At 50.6% G+C, this 20,712-nt stretch overlaps 1 protein-coding gene across 1 annotated transcript; it reads right to left on the bottom strand.

Moving 5' to 3' along the window:
- Positions 1-7,845: 7,845 nt before the first annotated feature.
- On the bottom strand, positions 7,846-10,045 carry LOC124671579 (MYB-like transcription factor EOBI). The gene is made up of 3 exons (XM_047207937.1): positions 9,898-10,045; positions 8,480-8,609; positions 7,846-8,353 (listed from the first exon to the last, which is right to left on the bottom strand). Exons 1-3 carry the CDS (start codon positions 10,043-10,045, stop codon positions 7,846-7,848), a joined length of 786 nt encoding a protein of 261 aa, XP_047063893.1.
- Positions 10,046-20,712: the final 10,667 nt, after the last annotated feature.

Here is a 20,712-nt window from a genome sequence, read left to right as displayed (position 1 = left end):
GTGGATCACCCAAGATTTATCGAACTCGGGGAGGAAGAGGTCAAAGATATCCCTCTCATGCAACCCCGCAACCACAAAGCAAGAAGTCTCTTGTGTCCCCAACACACCTAATAGGTGCACTAGTTCGGCGAAGAGATAGTGAAATACGGGTGGTATAAATAAGCGGTAGCAACGCAGCGAGTAGTAACGTAGTAAAACAAGTAAACAAGCAGCGATAGCGATATTTAGGAACAAGGCCTAGGGATCATACTTTCACTAGTGGACACTCTCAACATTGATCGCATAATAAATAACTCTTTCTCATATGTGCTACATACACTCTTTTGTTGGATGATGAACACATTGCGTAGGATTACACGAACCCCCAATACCGGAGTTAACAAGCTCCACAATTCAACGTTCATATTTAAATAACCTTAGAGCATAATAGATTATTGCAAAATAAACCAAGAACTAACATAGTGCACACACTGTCCACATTACACTATGAAGGAGGAATAGATCACATCAATACTATCATAATGATAATTAACTCCACAATCTACAAGAGATCATGATCATAGCCTATGACAAGAACCACACGGTGCACACACTAGTCACCTTTACACCATGCAGGGAGGAATAGACTACTTTAATAATATCACATGAGTAGCACACAACTAGTAGCGATACAAAGCTCATCATATGGATCTCAATCATGTAAAGCAGCTCATGAGATCATTGTATTGAAGTACATAGGAGAGAGATTAACCACATAGCTACCGGTACAGCCCCGAGCCTCGATGGAGAACTACTCCCTCCTCATGGGAGACAGCAGCGTTGATGAAGATGGCGGTGGTGTCGATGGAGAAGCCTTCCGGGTGCACTTCCCCGTCCCGGCGGCGTGCCGGAACGGAGACTCTGTTCCCCGGATCTTGGCTTCGCGATGGCGGCGGCTACGGAAGGTTTCTCGTACCGTGGTTTTTCCGTATCGAAGTTTTAGGTCTGGGACCTTTATATAGGCGAAGAGGCGGAGTCGGAGGGTCAACGGGGCGACGACACCATAAGGCGGCGCGGCCAGGGCCTAGGCCGTGCCGGCCTATCATCTGGGGCCTGTGTGGCCCCCCTCTGGCGACTCTCGGGTGTTATGGATGCTTCCGGGCAAAATAGGAACCTGGGCGTTGATTTCGTCCAATTCCGAGAATATTTCTTTACTAGGATTTCTGAAACCAAAAACAGCAGAAAACAGGAACTGACACTTCGGCATCTTGTTAATAGGTTAGTTCCAGAAAATGCATAAATATGACATAAAATGTGCATATAACATGTAGATATCATCAATAATGTGGCATGGAACATAAGAAATTATCGATACGTCGGAGACGTATCACCGCTCTTGAAAGTTTGGTCGATAAGGTAGTTAGAGTACCCATTACCATTCGTTGACAACAACAAACACCTCTCAAAACTTTATTTGTATGCTCTCTATATGATTTCAAAACTTAAAAAGCTCTAGCACATGATTTAATCCCTGCTTCCCTCTGCGAAGGGTCATTCTTTTACTTTATTGTTGAGTCAGTTCACCTATTCCTTCTATCTTAGAAGCAAACACTTGTATCAACTGCGTGCATTGATTCTTACATGTTTACCTATTGCACTTGTTATATTACTTTGTGTTGATAATTATCCATGAGATATATATATTACAAGTTGAAAGCAATTGCTGAAACTTATATCTTCCTTTGTGTTGCTTCAATGCCTTTACTTTGAATTTATTGCTTTATGAGTAACTCTTATGCAAGTCTTATAGATGCTTGTCTTGAAAGTATTATTCATGAAAAGTCTTTGCTATATGATTCATTTGTTTACTCATTATCTTCATCATTGCTTCGAATCACCACATTCATCTCATATGATTTACAATAGTATGATCAAGATTATGATAGCATGTCACTTCAGAAATTATCTTTGTTATCGTTTACCTACTCGAGGGCGAGCACGAACTAAGCTTGGGGATGCTTGATACGTCCCAAACGTATCTATATTTTCTTATGTTCCATGCTACTTTTATGATGATACTCACATATTTTATACACATTATATGTCATTATTATGCGTTTTCCGGAACTAACCTATTGACGAGATGCCGAAGGGCCAGTTGTTGTTTTCTGCTGTTTTTTGGTTCCAGAAATCCTAGTAAGGAAATATTCTCGGAATCGGACGAAATCAATGCCAAGCATCCTATTTTCCCACGAAGCTTCCAGAACACCCGAGAGCCACCAGAGGGGAGCCCTGGTGGGCCCAGATGATAGGGCGGCGCGGCCAGGCTAGGGCCCGCGCCCCCCTATTGTGTGGCGCCCCGTCGGCACTCCGACTCCGCCTCTTCGCCTATTTAAAGGTCCACGACCTAAAACTTCGATATGGAAAAGCCACGGTACGAGAAACCTTCCGAGCCGCCGCCATCGCGAAGCCAAGATCCGGGGACAGGAGTCTCGTTCCGGCACGCCGCCGGGATGGGGAAGTGCCCCGGAAGGCTCCTCCATCGACACCACCGCCATCTTCATCAACGCTGCTTGTCTCCCATGAGGAGGGAGTAGTTCTCCATCGACGCTCGGGGCTGTACCGGTAGCTATGTGGTTAATCTCTCTCCTATGTACTTCAATACAATGATCTCATGAGCTGCCTTACATGATTGATATTCATATGAGTTTTGTATCACTATTAGTCTATGTGCTACTCTTGTGATGTTATTAAAGTAGTCTATTCCTCCTTCACGGTGTAATGGTGACAGTGTGTGCATCGTGTAGTACTTAGCGTAGGCTATGATCATAATCTCTTGTAGGTTATGGAGTTAATTATTACTATGATAGTATTGATGTGATTTATTCCCCCTTCGTAGTGTGATTGTGACAGTGTGCATGCTATGTTAGTACTCAGTTTAAATTGCAAAGATCTATTATGATCTAAAGGTTACTTAAATATGAATGTCGAATGTTGTGGAGCTTGTTAACTCCGGCATTGAGGTGCTCTTGTAGCCCTACACAACGAATGGTGTTCATTATCAAACAAGAGTATATGTAGCACAAAGGAAGAGAACTTATTTATTTATGTGATCAATGTTGAGAGTGTCCACTAGTGAAAGTATGATCCCTAGGCCTTGTTTCCAAATACCGCAATCATCGCTTGTTTACTTGTTTACTTGCATCTTTACTTCCTGCAATATTACTACCATCAACTACACGCCGGCAAGCACTTTTACGGCGCAGATTACTACTGCTCATATTCATTCATACCACTTGTATTTCACTATCTCTTCGCCGAACTAGTGCACCTATATATCCGACAAGTGTATTAGGTGTGTTGGGGACACAAGAGACTTCTTGTATCGTGATTGCAGGGGTTGCTTGAGAGGGATATCTTTGTCCTCTTCCTCCCCGAGTTCGATAAACCTTGGGTGATCCACTTAAGGGAAACTTGTCTGCTATTCTACAAACCTCTCGCTCTTGGAGGCCCAACACTTGTCTACAAGAATAGAAGCACCCGTAGACATCGGCGGGAGGCAAGGAGGTGCTGATCAAGTCGGTGGTACAAGCTATCCCGACCTTTTCCATGTTGTTGTTCAAGCTGCCAAGAGGTTTATGTCTCCACATTAATTCGTTGATCCGTAATTTATGGTGGGGAAGCAAGAAAGAAAAGAGGCGGACACATTGGGTCTCATGGGAAGTGATGCGTTGTCCCAAGGCGGATGGAGGTTTAGGGTTTAGAGGTATTGAACTCTTAAATATTGCGTTATTTGCACGTCAGGTATGGCGGATATTATAAAATCCAGACACACTCGGTGCAAGGATATTTAAAGCGGTTTATTTCCCTTCCACGGACTTCCTCAATGTATCGGTGGGATCCCAGCCTTCACAGGTATGGGGATCATTATTGGAAGGAAGAGATGCTCTTAAATATGAGTTAATCAAGGGGATCGGTACTGGCCAGGATACACATGCATGGAACCAAAATTGGCTCCCGAGAGATGACATGCCCCCCCCCCCCCAAAAGTCAGTAGCTTCATCAATGCTGACTCGGTGACATGGAACATAGTAGCTTTGGAGAAGTTCTTTATTCCAACGGATGCAGAATGTATCTGCAAAATTCAACTCACCAGATGACGTCTTGCAGACACCTGGTCATGGAATTATGAGCGGACTGGTATTCTCACTATTCGCTCAGTCTATCGTATGCTGGTCAGAACAAAGAAGAGGAAGGAGGAATGGATAGAGCAACGACCAGCAAGGTCAGACATAGCTTTGGAGGAGAAACAATGGACCAAGTTATGGAAAACCCAAGTGCCATCCGAGCTGCGAGTCTTTTTGTGGAGGTTAGCTCATCAATCCCTTCCTACCGGAGATGTGAGACAACACATGAACATGGCCGAGACGAGCCAATGCTCGGTGTGTGGAGATGAGTACTCCTGGCGGCATTCGTTGCTTGATCGCAACATGTCTAGCTGCGTTTGGGACCTTCTTGATGAGGAGGTCACTCAACATATGATCGTTTGTGCGGAAGCTGAAACGGTGGCCCTTCACAGGTTATGGAAACGCTAAAGCTCGATGAATTCATCCGAGTTTGTTGTCACGTTGTGGGCACTACGGTATGCCCGACGATAATTGATCCATGACGGTGAACATCAGAGCCCCTTGTCCACATTCTTATTTGCCATAAGGTTCATCGATGATCTATCCTTGGCTGCTAAACATACAGTTCTTGGACCTGTCGCTGGATAGGAAGTATAGAAGGGGTGGATTCCACTGGCAGAAGGACAAGCCAATGTTAATGTTGATGCGGCACTAGCGAGGTTGGGCACGGGAGTTGATCTAGCGATAATGTGCCATGATGCCAAGAACAACAAGAACAAGTCAATCACAAACAACTAGAGAATCCAAATGGAACACTAGCAAAGGGGCCCTCAAGCAAATGAGGGAGAAATGCAAATCGCTTTGGTGAAGATGTAGATCCGGGTCTTCTCCTTCGATTCTCCAAAGATCAAAGGCTTTGGATGGTTGAAGGAGGAGATCTAGTGATTCTTGTGGCTCAACAATGGCAAGATCTTCTTTTTGGGATGAGCAACCTCTTCCATTGAGGAAGAGGGCTATTTATATGAGTAGATGCTTAAGATCTGACCATTGTGGACTTTTTCGTGTAAAACTAGAAGTACCGGCCGCAAGGGCCGGAAGTTCCAGCTAGATCCCTTTTTCTGCTGATCAGATGTTGTTGCTGATGCTGGAGGAACTGACAAGGGCGGTAGTACTGACGAGCGGTACTACCGACCAAGTTCCAGCCTACTTCTAGAAAGGCACGAAACACCCCTGGAAACATACTGCAAGCAAATGTGTTGTTTCCGAAACTAGACCGGAAGTAGGGCAGAAGTACCGGTCGCCGGTACTACCGGCCTACTTCCACCCATGGCCATTGCAATGCGCTGTGCTGGTGCTGCCGGTAGGGGAATCTGGGCGGAAGTTCCGCCAGCTCGGACCAGAACTTCCGCCTAGAGCAGAAACACATCAACTTCTTCAGTTTTGAGTTATCTGTCTAGGAGACTTATGTGTAACATCAATCTATATACATGTATACATCAACACACATAAACTTGTGTCTGTGTTGACATCAAATACACAAAACCCATAAGAACGGGAAATGTTCTTTCACCAATCCGATGTTTCATGCTCGCACCAAATATATTGAGCTTGATTTTTATTTTGTTCGAGAAGACAGAGTGGCTAGTAAACTACTTGATGTCCGTTTTATCTCAAGCAAATACCAGACTGCTGATGCTTTCACCAAGAAAGAAATTTGAGGATTTCAAACGTAATCTCAACCTTTGCAAGGTTTATATTAGGGGGTGGGTGCATTTTATTTTATTTCATATTGTATATGTATAGGTATAGAGTAGTAATAATCTACCATTTTTACATACTGTCTCTATACAATGCCACCACAAGGTTTTTCATGTCTATACACGTAACCGAAACCTCCAACGAGGGTATCGTTCTCCACACAATAACACTACGAAAGCCAAAGCATCCATGGACCAACTCTTGTACAATTGCATCCATCCAGCATTGCCTTCTTATTTATTTCCCCTATGGGATGCATTCATCAAAAATATCTCTTGGCTCTTTATATGTACAACATACATCGGAAACTCGAAGTGTAGCCCAAGCTACACGCCTCCTGTTTTTTTTACAAAATTCGAATTCAACATTTTAAAGTTTCAAAAAAATCTGAAAACAAACCTCGATGTAGCCAATGATGTACTCTATCATTGTGCAAAATCTCAGGATGAAATACGTTATATATTCTATATTCTAGGCGACAGAAAAATTAACAAATTCAAATGTTGGAGGTTTCAGAATCTGTACCGTCCACTTTTCAGATCCACATATTTGTGAATTTTACACAATCCAAAATACTCAGTCTTTCGAATTGCTTTTTTCACAGCGGTAGAGTACATCATTGTCTACCTCTAGATTTTTTATTCACATTTTTATAAAACTAAAAAAATGCAATTTTCAAAATTTCAAAATAAAAACGGGCTTCATGTAGCCTGAGCTCGAAAGTGACACACTCATACATGCAATATATAAGGGTGACTGAAAGTACGGCATATGCATCAGCCAATGTAGGGAATTTAGTTCACAGATCACAAAGGGTGCAATAATATAGAAATCAGTCAATGAAATAGAAAAAAACATCATGTCCTCATACATGTCATACATACCGTAAAAGAACCAGAAGGTGTCGACACATTCTAGTTCTAGATACATCCATATTATCGACTAGTTCTAGTTACATCCATATTATCGACTAGTTCTAGATACATCCATATTATTGACAAGTAATATGAATATGAGGGAGTATTATTTTCCTTAATATTTTATGCTCGACCAAATATGTCTTAATTATAAAATAATACGTGGGAAATATAGTTAGTGTAGGATCTAGATGGTATGATCTACAATGTCATTTTTATTTACTCCCGGCAATCAAATATATGAGTAATACACCACAAAAAAGTATTTCACTGAAATCGCATTTACAAAAAATCCCAGCGATATAACTTTTGTAACATATAACTCATATTTTGTAGATAAAACTTAAGGGAAAAGTTTTTTAAAAACATTAGGCCTTGTAAACCTGGACAGAGAGGGTGGATGGTATAATGATCTACTGTGTTATTTTGTTGTCTTTTAGGTGTTCGTGCATGCCACATAGTGTGGTGATGTGTCGATGTGTCATTTTATCTCTCCTTTTTTGCACTTAGCTTTAGTAGCAAAACATAACAAACTAATAAATTTTGGGTCTATAATTTTAGGCTTCATGTTCAACCGTGAACTCTTATTTTGTGTACAAGTTCCAAACAATTCTGAATTCCTTTTTTCTCTTTGGCGCTTTGAACATCATCCTAGCCTGCCATCATCGTCGACCATATTAGACAACTAAGCTGAGAACAGACCGGCCAGGTAAATGTACTAATCACAATTAATCAGACCATATATTAGTATTATCACTGGAACAAATTTGAACACGCCCTCATCTCCTTTGTTTAAGCAGGCCGGGAGAGAGGTTGCCAGTGCTAACAAGGGGAAAACACATCTTGAGTTTCCCCTTAAACAAAGTGAAACAGCGCTTTCAACGTGTCATCAACTGAGGCTCAAGCAAAGTGGATGTACGATAGTTGTCGTTGCATCATTCTCCATCACTTGATTAGCACCATGTACCTTCTCTCTTTTCCTAGTAGAAGGGAGCATGCAAGTTCTTTAGATCCTTTTCCTTTTTTGTTTTTGATTTCTCGGCGAGAGCTAGCGGGGACGGAATCTACCACAGCGTGCATGCCCCACCGTCGACGTTATGGGCCACGTCTTCGAGGTTCCACAGGCTTCCCCACGTGGCACCGTCGTCCTCGCTGGAGCCGTATTCCTGCTCGCTCGTCGACGCGCAGCAGCTGCCGCCGCCATGCCCGGCGTCGTGAAGGAGAACGCAGGACATGGGGCACAGGAAGTCCATGACGTCCCGCATGAGCAACTGATCCTCGTGTTCGTGGCCGGCCAACGTCGCCGCCGCGCAGCCCACGCTGCAGATCTTATCGTCGTCGACCTGAACGTCGGCGACGGTGCCTGCCGTGGCGAGCTCGACGTCGTCCTTGCCCTGCCCCAGAAGCAACTGCTGCTGCTGCTGCTGCTGCATCTCCCGGCGCTGCTTGAGGAACCTTGCCCTGGCGCGCTCGATGTTCTTGGACGGCTTTCCCTTCTTGAAGTGCGTCCTCCAGTAGTTCTTGATCTCGTTGTCCGTCCTCCCCGGGAGGCTGCGTGCAATCGTCGACCACCTGAACAAACATGTCAGGTGTCATGCGCTGAATTTAGTCACTGCACTGAGTGTTTTCTCCTGTATTTATCTCATGCATGCATGGTGAGCATGTTGGAGTTAATTGTGATATCGTAGTATTCTCTACCTGTTTCCCCACAAGGCGTGGAGCTGGACTATGGTGCTCTCCTCTTGTGGTGTGATCTTGCCCCTCTTTAGATCAGGTCTGAGGTAGTTAACCCACCGCAGCCTGCAACTCTTTCCACTTCTCTTCAGACCTGCAGCAACATAAGCTCTGATGAGAAATGGACTTTGGCGAAGTGGTCACCAACTCACAACGTGTGCACACAAAGTGGTGGTCCAGGAAAAATATACTATTGCCTGGCAAGGTATAATGGTGTTCAAATGGGTAGTAACTTACACTAGTCATTTGCTATATACTTTCAGAAATTGTTTGCGTTGAGCTTAACAAGAAGAATTGAATGGTCACAATTCACAACCCTTGTGCTGAATATGCTAGATCCGCCTCTTACTACTGTTAACGTTCGCCACCTGTATGTATGCGTGTGACATCGCTATATATTGATGCTTAATCTAATTACTAGCTTTCAGGTCTAAGTGCTGAGGCTTTCTATAATTGATAACAAACTCACTAAAATATTGTTCACACGTCAATCAACCCGGCCAATCCAATTTTGAGTAGCAATCTCGAGTTACATTAACACCCCCTATCACGACTAAGCTTACGATTCTGCGAGAGGTGGATGCAGACATGAACAGAGATAGTCCACCTATGCTGTGAACAGTAGTAATCACGTGTATTTGTTCCCACCGGACACTATCTCACTGGTGCATGAAACTTACCAGGTCCTCCCTTATACCCATGGACCATGATCAGCAACATATAAATGGCTGCGTCCTAGAGTCTAATAATTCTCGAATTACATGCATGAGCTCGTTTGTAATTGAAGATTTCCATAGGCATCTTGCCAATTCTAAGAAATTTTGGAATCGTTAGTGTTAAGAGATGAGTGAGTATGAAAGAGAGTTCAAGACAAGCTGGAGCAGACGACACCATGGACCATGGAAATCGACCTAACAGAACGGTATAAGGAAGTTCTTACAAGAACGCAGGACCCTACAAGGATCGAATCGTGCATGCATGCAGGTAGCTAGCTTTTGTGAACTTGCAAGTTGCAGGTACCGGAAGATCCTCAGGTGAACTTGCTAGTTGCAGGTACTTGAAGATCCTCAGGCGGACTTGCAAGTTGCAGGTACTTGAAGATCCTCAGGTGAACTTGCAAAGTTGCAAGTTGCAGCTGGTACTTGAAGATCCTAAGGTACAAGGAATGCCTAAAAGCTACGCGATTGACCTGGTTGACCACCCTGCAACTTGCAGGAAGGATCAATCAATCATTACTGGCAAGTTGCAGACCTGGTTGGTGAAAAAAGGAGGCTCTCGTACTAGAGGTCCTCGTGAAGCGAAAGATTATGATTCAAGGAAGAGCATAAACCATCAGATCAAGAAAAAGAAGCAGATTAATCCTGTAGATGATGATATTCTACCTGTGAGCTTGGAGACGGAATTCCACCTTCCCTCGCCGTGCTGGGCGACATGCTCGAGGAGCAGCTTGTCCTCATGGCTGGTCCATGGGCCTTTCCTCCACTCGTCATCCTGCTTTCCCCAGCAGGCCGCGAGCTGCCCCTCCGCCATTAATGGCGCCGCACAGCACTCTCCTCAGCTAGCTCTCCCGCTTAGCCGTAAGAGAACGCCCGGGGCTGATTCGCCTCAGTGCGGCTGCTGCTTTCGCTCTTTTCTTGGAGATATTTGCGGTGCTGGTAGGACAGAACGAATTAAGCCGAATTAGCGACTGTGCATCTACTATGGCAGGGCAGGGGAGCAGCCTTTCTTCCCTCTTTTGCTGTCGCTCACAACGAAGTGAGGCGATGGAACGAGTGAGGCGCTGCCGCGTATATATGGGGCAAATTCTCTGCGTCGCTGAATGGCCGTGTCATTGTCAGGGGAATTCCAGCTCCACTATGTGCCTTGGAGATTTTTTCCCAAAATGCCCACGGTAAAAATCTTCTTTACCTTGTCGTTCTATCTCTCACTCACTCTTTTAGAGAAGCACCGAAGTGAGTTAACCGCCTGTTGCTTACGGAAAGCGCCTGGGGTATATGTCGGCGCGATGATTTGGAAGAACCCATGGTGCGTTTTCTTTGAGCAAAAGAACCCATGGTGGCTTTGAGACCCAGGGTCCTCTCCCTGGCTAGCTTGTAAGATACAACCATAGGAAATAAGAAACACATAGAAACCGTAAATTTTGTCTTCTGATTTTTTACAACGATGCTGCTGAAATTTGAAGAGAGAAAATATTCATACTGAATACATATGGATTTCCCTGATTTGTAATTGTTGAGATACATATCTTGTATATCCGGATGTGTATCCTCTGTAGTTATTGTATAGCGATACATATCTTTGTATTTACTATTGGGCCCGCCTCCTTCCTTGTATAGTCGAGGACGTGGCCTATATATGTACCGCCATATGCATCCGATCAATACATCGAGCATTGCATCTCCTTCTACATGGTATCAGACACCTCCTAGATCCTAAACCCTAGCCGCGCGCCGCCTCTCCTTCCCGTGCGCCGCACCCCCCCTCCCCCAACCCCTAAATCCTAGCAGCGCCGCCTCTCCTCCCTCTCCAGCCGCGCGCCGCCTCCCCTTCCTCATCATGTCAACCCCTAGCTCCAACCCCTTCGCCGACTCCTCCATCCCCGACCCCGGCCAGCTCCGCGCCGTCGCCATCACCGACCATGTCCCCGTCAAGCTGTCCACCACCGCCGCTAACTACCTCGCCTGGAAGACGTACTTCTACCTCCTCTTCCGCGAGTACAACCTGCGCGACCACATCGACGGCACCGCCGACCTCCTCGCCTGCGACTCCGGACCGGCTGGCCATCGACGCCACCATCATCCGCCGGCTCTTCCTCACCGTCTCGCCGGACATCTTCAAGACCGTCGTTCGGGAAGGCGATGACGCCCGCACGGTGTGGGGAAAGATCAACGGCCTCTTCACCAATAACAAGCTCCAACGTGTTGTCTTTTTGCAGCAGGAATTCTTCGGAACACCCCAGGGTGATCAAACCTTGGACGCCTACTGCCTGCGCCTCAAGGCAATCGCCGACGAGCTCCAGGACCTTGGGTTCCGGATTGGCGACGAGCTCCTCCTCTCCACCCTCACCGCCGGCCTCAGCGAGGACCTCGGCAACGCCGCCTCCAACCTCACCCTCATGACCAACCCTACGTTCGAGCGGGCGGTCGACTACCTCCGGCTGGAGGAACGCCGGGCTGAAGGGTGTGCGCACCCGGGCGGTTCACACCGCTCTATGGGCCGGCGGCAACGGCGTTCTTCCTCATGGCGGAGGAGCTCCACCGGCGCCCACCCCCGCCCCTCCACACTCGCGCCTCAGCCGCAACAGCACCAAGGAGGAGGGGCGGTGGCCGCGGCCGTCGCCGTGGCCGTGGTGGTGGCCGTGGCGGTGGCCACAACGGCGGCCCCGGCATCGTCGGTCCGCGCCCCGGGTACTCACACCCCACTCCGCCGTGGGCGGCGGACACAACCCCTGGACGGGGGTCGTGCACGCCTACACCATGCCCGTTCCGCGCCCCCCGTCCCCGGCACCGTCGGCCCCCGTCCGCCGACGCACCGAGGCCTTCCTCGCCGCGCCACCGCAGGCTCCCGCCGGCCTGCCCTACGCTCCCGTCTACGGCGGCATGATGCCGCAGGCCCCGACGGCCCACCGGGATCCCGCGTTGTACACCGCCCTTCAGCACGCCCCCTCGGCTGGGCGCTTACCCTGGCGGTGGAGACTGGTTCATGGACACCGGAGCCTCCGCACACATGGCTGCTCACCCGGGTAACCTTTCCACTTCATCTCCAACATCCACTTCCTCTCGCATCATCGTCGGTAACGGTGCTGGTCTTCCCATCTCTCATATTGGCTCCACTCCTTTTCCTTCTAACTCCACACCATTGTCTCTTAATAATGTCTTAGTTTCACCACATCTTGTTCAGAATTTAGTTTCCGTCAAAACTCTTTCTCGCGATAACTCCGTAAGCTGTGGAATTTGACGAGTTTGGTTTTTACGTAAGGACGCCCGTACCCGGATGGTTTTGCACCGCTGTGAGAGTCCCGGCGACCTGTACCCCGTTCAGCCGTCTTCCTCCACTCACGCTGCACCTCGGGCGCTCTCGCCGGCGTCGACCTTTGGCACGCTCGTCTTGGCCATCCCAGCTCCACCTCGCTCCGTCAAATAATGAGAGGCTTTTCTTTTTCATGTAATAAAATGGCGGCTCACTCATGTGACGCCTGCCGACTAGGCAAACATGTTCGGCTTCCTTTTAGTACTTCATCCACGGTTGCATCTCTTCCTTTTCAATTACTTCATAGTGATGTATGGACGTCCCCTATACCGAGTCATTCTGGTTTTCTTTATTATCTTGTTATTCTCGATGATTTTTCTCACTTTGTCTGGACTTTTCCTCTTCGTAAGAAATCTGATGTCGCTTCAACACTCACCGCCTTTTATTCTTATGTGTCTACACAGTTCGGTCGTCCCATCCTCGCCCTCCAAACTGACAACGGCAAGGAGTTCGACAACTCCACCCACGGCACCATCTTCCGCTCCACCCGCTCCGATGCATCGCTGTTCGTGTACAACAACGGCGCCACCACCGCGTACTTGCTGCTCTACGTCGACGACATCATCTTAACGGCCAGCTCCACGGACCTACTGCGCCAGCTCACCGACCGTCTTCGCGCTGAGTTTGCCCTCAAGGATTTGGGGCCTCTGCACTACTTCCTCGGCATCGAGGTCGTCCGTCGCACCGACGGCTTCTTCCTCCATCAGCGCAAGTACGCCCGCATGAGCTCCTGGACCGCGCCGGTATGCTTAATTGCAAACCCGCGGCCACGCCTGTCGACACGAAGTCCAAGCTCTCCGCCACGGAAGGTTCCTTGGCCTCGGACGCGTCCTCTTACCGCTCCATCGTCGGTGCCCTGCGGTACCTCACCCTAACTCGCCCCGAGCTGCGGATGTCTTGTTCGGCGGGTGTTCCTTCACATGCACGCTCCGCGGGATCCTCATTGGGCTGCGGTCAAGCGGATCCTCCGCTACATTCGTGGTACCATGGACTTCGGTCTCTCTCTCCACGCCTCCACCGCCACGGACATCATCGCCTACTCGGACGCCGATTGGGCGAGGCTGCCCCGACACGCGTCGCTCCACGTCCGGCTACTGCGTCTACTTCGGCCCTTCGCCGATCTCCTGGTCGTCTAAGCGACAGCCCACGGTATCTCGCTCCGGCGCCGAAGCGGAGTACCGGGCTGTTGCTAACGCGGTCTGCTGAGGTCTCCTGGCTGCGGCAACTCCTCGTTGAGCTCTCATGTCCCGTCGCCAAAGCCACCGTGGTCTACTGCGACAATGTCTCCGCCGTCTACCTCTCCGCCAACCCGGTTCACCATCGCCGCACATATCTTGTATATCTGGATGTGTATCCTCTGTAGTTATTGTATAGCGATACATATCCTTGTATTTACTATTGGGCCCGCCTCCTTCCTTGTATAGTCGAGGACGTGGCCTATATATGTACCGCCATATGCATCCGATCAATACATCGAGCATTGCATCTCCTTCTACATGGTATCAGACACCTCCTAGATCCTAAACCCTAGCCGCGCGCCGCCTCTCCTTCCCGTGCGCCGCACCCCCCCTCCCCCAACCGCTAAACCCTAGCAGCGCCGCCTCTCCTCCCTCTCCCGGCCGCGCGCCGCCTCCCCTTCCTCATCATGTCAACCCCTAGCTCCAACCCCTTCGCCGACTCCTCCATCCCCGACCCCGGCCAGCTCCGCGCCGTCGCCATCACCGACCATGTCCCCGTCAAGCTGTCCACCACTCGCCGCTAACTACCTCGCCCGGAAGACGTACTTCTACCTCCTCTTCCGCGAGTACAACCTGCGCGATCACATCGACGGCACCGCCGACCTCCTCGCTCTGCGACGCCGGCCGGGCTGGCCATCGACGCCACCATCATCCGCTGGCTCTTCCTCACCGTCTCGCCGGACATCTTCAAGACCGTCGTTCGGGAAGGCGATGACGCCCGCACGGTGTGGGGAAAGATCAACGGCCTCTTCACCAATAACAAGCTCCAACGTGTTGTCTTTTTGCAGCAGGAATTCTTCGGAACACCCCAGGGTGATCAAACCTTGGACGCCTACTGCCTGCGCCTCAAGGCAATCTCCGACGAGCTCCAGGACCTTGGGTTCCGGATTGGCGACGAGCTCCTCCTCTCCACCCTCACCGCCGGCCTCAGCGAGGACCTCGGCAACGCCGCCTCCAACCTCACCCTCATGACCAACCCTACGTTCGAGCGGGCGGTCGACTACCTCCGGCCGGAGGAACGCCGGGCTGAAGGGTGTGCGCACCCGGGCGGTTCACACCGCTCTATGGGCCGGCGGCAACGGCGTTCTTCCTCATGGCGGAGGAGCTCCACCGGCGCCCACCCCCGCCCCTCCACACTCGCGCCTCGGCCGCAACGAGCACCAAGGAGGAGGGGGCGGTGGCCGCGGCCGTCGCCGTGGCCGTGGTGGTGGCCGTGGCGGTGGCCACAGCGGCGGCCCCGGCATCGTCGGTCCGCGCCCGGGTACTCACACCCCACTCCGCCGTGGGCGGGCGGACACAACCCCGGACGGGGGTCGTGCACGCCTACACCATGCCCGTTCCGCGCCCCCCGTCCCCGGCACCGTCGGCCCCCGTCCGCCGACGCACCGAGGCCTTCCTCGCCGCGCCACCGCAGGCCTCCGCCGGCCTGCCCTACGCTCCCGTCTACGGCGGCATGATGCCGCAGGCCCGACGGCCCATCGGGATCCCGCGTTGTACACCGCCCTTCAGCACGCCCCCTCACTCGGGCGCTTACCCGGCGGTGGAGACCGGTTCATGGACACCGGAGCCTCCGCACACATGGCTGCTCACCCGGGTAACCTTTCCACTTCATCTCCAACATCCACTTCCTCTCGCATCATCGTCGGTAACGGTGCTGGTCTTCCCATCTCTCATATTGGCTCCACTCCTTTTCCTTCTAACTCCACACCATTGTCTCTTAATAATGTCTTAGTTTCACCACATCTTGTTCAGAATTTAGTTTCAGTCAAAACTCTTTCTCGCGATAACTCAGTAGCTGTGGAATTTGACGAGTTTGGTTTTTCCGTAAAGGACGCCCGTACCCGGATGGTTTTGCACCGCTGTGAGAGTCCCGGCGACTGTGCCCCGTTCAGCCGTCTTCCTCCACTCACGCTGCACCTCGGGCGCTCTGCCGGCGTCGACCTTTGGCACGCTCGTCTTGGCCATCCCAGCTCCACCTCGCTCCGTCAAATAATGAGAGGCTTTTCTTTTTCATGTAATAAAATGGCGGCTCACTCATGTGGCGCTTTGCCGACTAGGCAAACATGTTCGGCTTCCTTTTAGTACTTCATCCACAGTTGCATCTCTTCCTTTTCAATTACTTCATAGTGATGTATGGACGTCCCCTATACCGAGTCATTCTGGTTTTCTTTATTATCTTGTTATTCTCGATGATTTTTCTCACTTTGTCCGGACTTTTCCTCTTCGTAAGAAATCTGATGTCGCTTCAACACTCACCGCCTTTTATTCTTATGTGTCTACACAGTTCGGTCGTCCCATCCTCGCCCTCCAAGCCGACAACGGCAAGGAGTTCGACAACACCACCATCCGCACCCTCCTCTCCACCCACGGCACCATCTTCCGCCTAACTTGCCCATACACCTCCCAGCAGAACGGCCGCGCCGAGCGCGTCCTACGCACCCTTAATGACTGCGTCCGTACCCTCTTGTTCCACGCCCACATGCCCCCTCAGTTCTGGCCGGACGCCCTCTCTACCGCCACCCTCCTAGTCAACCTACGCCCGTGTCGCCCTCGCTGGAATTACACACCACATAACCTCCTGTTTGGCTCACCCCCTCATACGACGGTCTCCGCATTTTTGGTTGTCGTTGTTTCCCTAGTACCGCTGCCACCACCCCTCATAAACTCGCACCTCGCTCCATTCCGTGTGTCTTTCTCGGTTACCCGGCTAACACCAAAGGCTACCGTTGCTATGATCCGGTCTCTCACCGCGTCATCACATCCCGGCACGTGTACTTTGATGAGCACTGTTTTCCCTTTGCACGGGAACGGATGAGGACTTCTCCTCCCGCGGCCCGACGGTCCGCGGCGTCGCGGCCCTACCTTGGTGGAGGTCCCTGGCTCGGCAGCGCCTCCGCGCACTCCCTCTACTACAGCTGCGACGCCTTCCGTGACGCCCTCGAGCCCTGCCTCGGGCTCACACGTGGCGCCCTCGAGCCCCGCCGCCTCGCCCTCGACACCGCCCGCGTCGCCCTCGAGCACTACCTCGGGCACCGCCGTGTCATCTGCGCCCTCGACCGCGTCGCCCTCGAGCCCCGGCTCGGGCGATGCTTCGCCTCCGGCCCCGCCTCCGCCTCCTCCGCCGCCGGCGACGGGCCCCCTCACGCGCGCCCGTGCAGGGATTCGCGTCCCGAGCACGCGGTACCCCTCGGACGAGTACGTACGCACCGCGTCGACCTCCGCGGCTTCACCAGCCACGCCGTCGCCTATGCCCACCTCTGCCCGGGCTGCTCTCCGCGACCCGCGAGTGGTTTGCGGCCATGCATGATGAGTTCGACGCCCTGCAGCGGAACCGGACATGGACGCTTGTTCCCCGCCCCCTCACGCCAACGTCATCACCGGGAAGTGGGTCTTCAAGCACAAGTTCCATTCGGACGGTACCCTCGACCGCCACAAGGCGCGGTGGGTGGTTCGTGGTTTTCGCCGACGCGCCGGCGTCGACTTCACCGACACCTTCGCCCCGGTTGTCAAGCCCGGGACGATCCGCACCTGTTCTTCGGCTCGCGGTCTCCCGCGCATGGCCCGTGCATCGGATGGACGTCTCCAACGCCTTTCTTCATGGCCATCTCGAGGAGCAGGTCTTCGCCGGCAGCCCACTGGGTTCGTCGACAGCGCCCACCCCGACCATGTGTGCCTGCTCTCGCGCTCGTTATACGGGCTCAAGCAAGCCCCACGCGCCTGGTACCAGCGCATCGCAGCGTTTCTTCACCAACTCGGCTTCCGCTCCACCCGCTCCGATGCATCGCTGTTCGTGTACAACAACGGCGCCACCACCGCGTACTTGCTGCTCTACGTCGACGACATCATCTTAACGGCCAGCTCCACGGACCTACTTGCGCCAGCTCACCGACCGTCTTCGCGCTGAGTTTGCCCTCAAGGATTTGGGGCCTCTGCACTACTTCCTCGGCATCGAGGTCGTCCGTCGCACCGACGGCTTCTTCCTCCATCAGCGCAAGTACGCCCATGAGCTCCTGGACCGCGCCGGTATGCTTAATTGCAAACCCGCGGCCACGCCTGTCGACACGAAGTCCAAGCTCTCCGCCACAGAAGGTTCCTTGGCCTCGGACGCGTCCTCTTACCGCTCCATCGTCGGTGCCCTGCAGTACCTCACCCTAACTCGCCCCGAGCTGCAGTATGCTTGTTCAGCGAGTGTGCCTTCACATGCACGCTCCGCGGGATCCTCATTGGGCTGCGGTCAAGCGGATCCTCCGCTACATTCGTGGTACCATGGACTTCGGTCTGTCTCTCCACGCCTCCACTGCCACGGACATCATCGCCTACTCGGACGCCGATTGGGCAGGCTGCCCCGACACGCGTCGCTCCACGTCTGGCTACTGCGTCTACTTCGGCCCTTCGCTGATCTCACTGGTCGTCTAAGCGACAGCCCACGGTATCTCGCTCCAGCGCCGAAGCGGAGTACCGGGCTGTTGCTAACGCGGTTGCTGAGGTCTCCTGGCTGCGGCAACTCCTCGTTGAGCTCTCATGTCCCGTCGCCAAAGCCACCGTGGTCTACTACGACAATGTCTCCGCCGTCTACCTCTCCGCCAACCCGGTTCACCATCGCCGCACCAAGCATATTGAGCTGGACATCCACTTTGTTCGGGAACAGGTGGCGCTTGGACACATTCGAGTACTTCATGTGCCCACCTCCCAACAATTTGCGGATATCATGACGAAGGGTCTCCCTACAGCATCTTTTGAGGAGTTCCGGTCCAGTCTATGCGTTCGACCAGGCGACGCTTCGACTGCGGGGGGGTGTTGAGATACATATCTTGTATATCTGGATGTGTATCCTCTCGTAGTTATTGTATAGCGATACATATCCTTGTATTTACTATTGGGCCCGCCTCCTTCCTTGTATAGTCGAGGACGTGGCCTATATATGTACCGCCATATGCATCCGATCAATACATCGAGCATTGCATCTCCTTCTACAGTAATGAACAGAATATCATTGTGGCTGCTGCTGCAAACATGGGATGGAGATTATCCTTCAGAAGATGGTTGTCTACTGGTCTGTGGGCTGGTTAATATACTCAATCAGGTGCAGTTGACAGGCCAAGATGAAAATGGACAAAAAGGTTTATATCGCAGAAATGGTATTGACAGATCTTTCAAGCACCTTTGGAGAATCCCTTTGAAAATTAAAATATGGCTGTGGCTCATCTGACACAATGCTATAGCAACAAAAGACAATCTGTTGAAAAGAAACTAGATAGGGAATCCTACTTGCCATTTTTGTTTTGCCCATGCACACATTCTACACCTTTTTTTTTCTCTTGTCCTGCAGCAAAATACCTGTGGAGCATGGTGGGGATGGCTGTGAGAGCCCAAAATCGACCTGGGTCCTTTGCACAATACTTTTGGTGGATGCTACAACACTCCACTGTCAGTCGCAATGTCCAAATTGCTGGACTGGCTGCGATTTGCTGGGCCATTTGGAAAACGCGTAATAAAGCATGCTTTGAATTTTTTTTCCTAAAAATCCTATTGATCTAATCTATCATTCTGTGGCTTTCATGAAATATTGGGCAGGGTCTCATGTTACAGCTGAAGCCTCACAGCTGCGACAGGAGCTTTCGCTCTACTCGATCTTGCTGCTGGAGCTGCTAACAGGAGAACAGGTGCCACTGGTGCAAGCAATATACCTCGGCTGGTGGCTCGATCTGATGGTGATATGGAGATTGATGCAGAAGAATCTGAAGACGCTGATAACCTTGGAGACTAAAGAAGATCGATGTCCTGGCGACAGCGGGCCTCATTTTGCTGATGATGTGTGATAAGAGATGAGAAAAACTTCCGTTTGTTGTGTGTTGCTGTTTGTCTCAACAAACACCCCCACCTGTAGCTGAAAAAACTTCTAGATGTCTCTTGCCATTGAACACTAGCTGCTAGATATGTGGTGATCGCCTCTCCTTTTCTTTTTGCGTTTGTAAGCTTTTGTTCTCCAGTGGGTGTGGAGTTCTATATATTGCAGGAAGAAACTTGGGCTGTTTTTCGTTATCCCCCGATAATGAAAATCGATTCCCGTGGTGGATCGCCTGGAAAAAAATATGGATTTCCCATGAGGTGCATGCAAGGATCATGCTAGAACTCATATGAAATTCTTACAATTAATTTAGACACATATGAATTTTATAAGGCTTTCATGCATTTATTGTGTGATCCAAATAGTCCATAGTACACCCAAAAAAAAGTCATACTTAAAATTCTACCATTTTTTTAAAATTCATAAGACCATGAACTTTGTGGATTACACTAGTAGAAAAAGAGGCTTCCATACGCCCCCTTTAGTCCCCAAAATATCCGAACCGCGACTAATGGGGTCTTTAGTCGCGGTTCGGAAGGCGACCCGCGACTGAAGGCCTGGGCCTAGCGGGCTCGGTCAACAGCTGGTGGACGGGAGGGGCTTTAGTCCGGTTGGCCTGGCCAACCGCGACTAAAGGTCCTCAGGCTTGGCCCGAAGGCCTTTTGTCGCAGTTGGCTAGGCCAACCGGGACTAAAGGCCCATCCCTATAAATGCACTTCACCACAATTCACTTAGCAACTTGGTGTGCCACTTTCATTCACAAGGGGTGGTGGGTTTGCCTTTGGATCCACTTATGCACACAAGGTGTTCGATGAAATGCCCAAGAGCATGAAACAAACATGATATGAAGTGTCCGAGCCACACTTGAGCTTTCTCATTTATTTTTCCTCCTCGATCGCGGTTAGCAACTTGAACCTTTCATGTGTCATTGATAAAATATGCATGTGTGTAGTTCATTGTTTAATTTCTATTATTTCTAGCTAGTTAGTTTAACAAATGCATGATGGTTAATTATATACTTTATATAATAATAATGCAGATGAATCGGCAATGGATGTACGGTAACCGACTCTCCGGCGAGT

The sequence above is a fragment of the Lolium rigidum genome, chromosome 7 (assembly GCF_022539505.1).
Source record: "Lolium rigidum isolate FL_2022 chromosome 7, APGP_CSIRO_Lrig_0.1, whole genome shotgun sequence".
Lineage (NCBI taxonomy): Eukaryota > Viridiplantae > Streptophyta > Magnoliopsida > Poales > Poaceae > Lolium > Lolium rigidum.
Note: the sequence above shows the minus strand (reverse complement) of the source record. Positions and strands in the feature narration are given on the sequence as shown.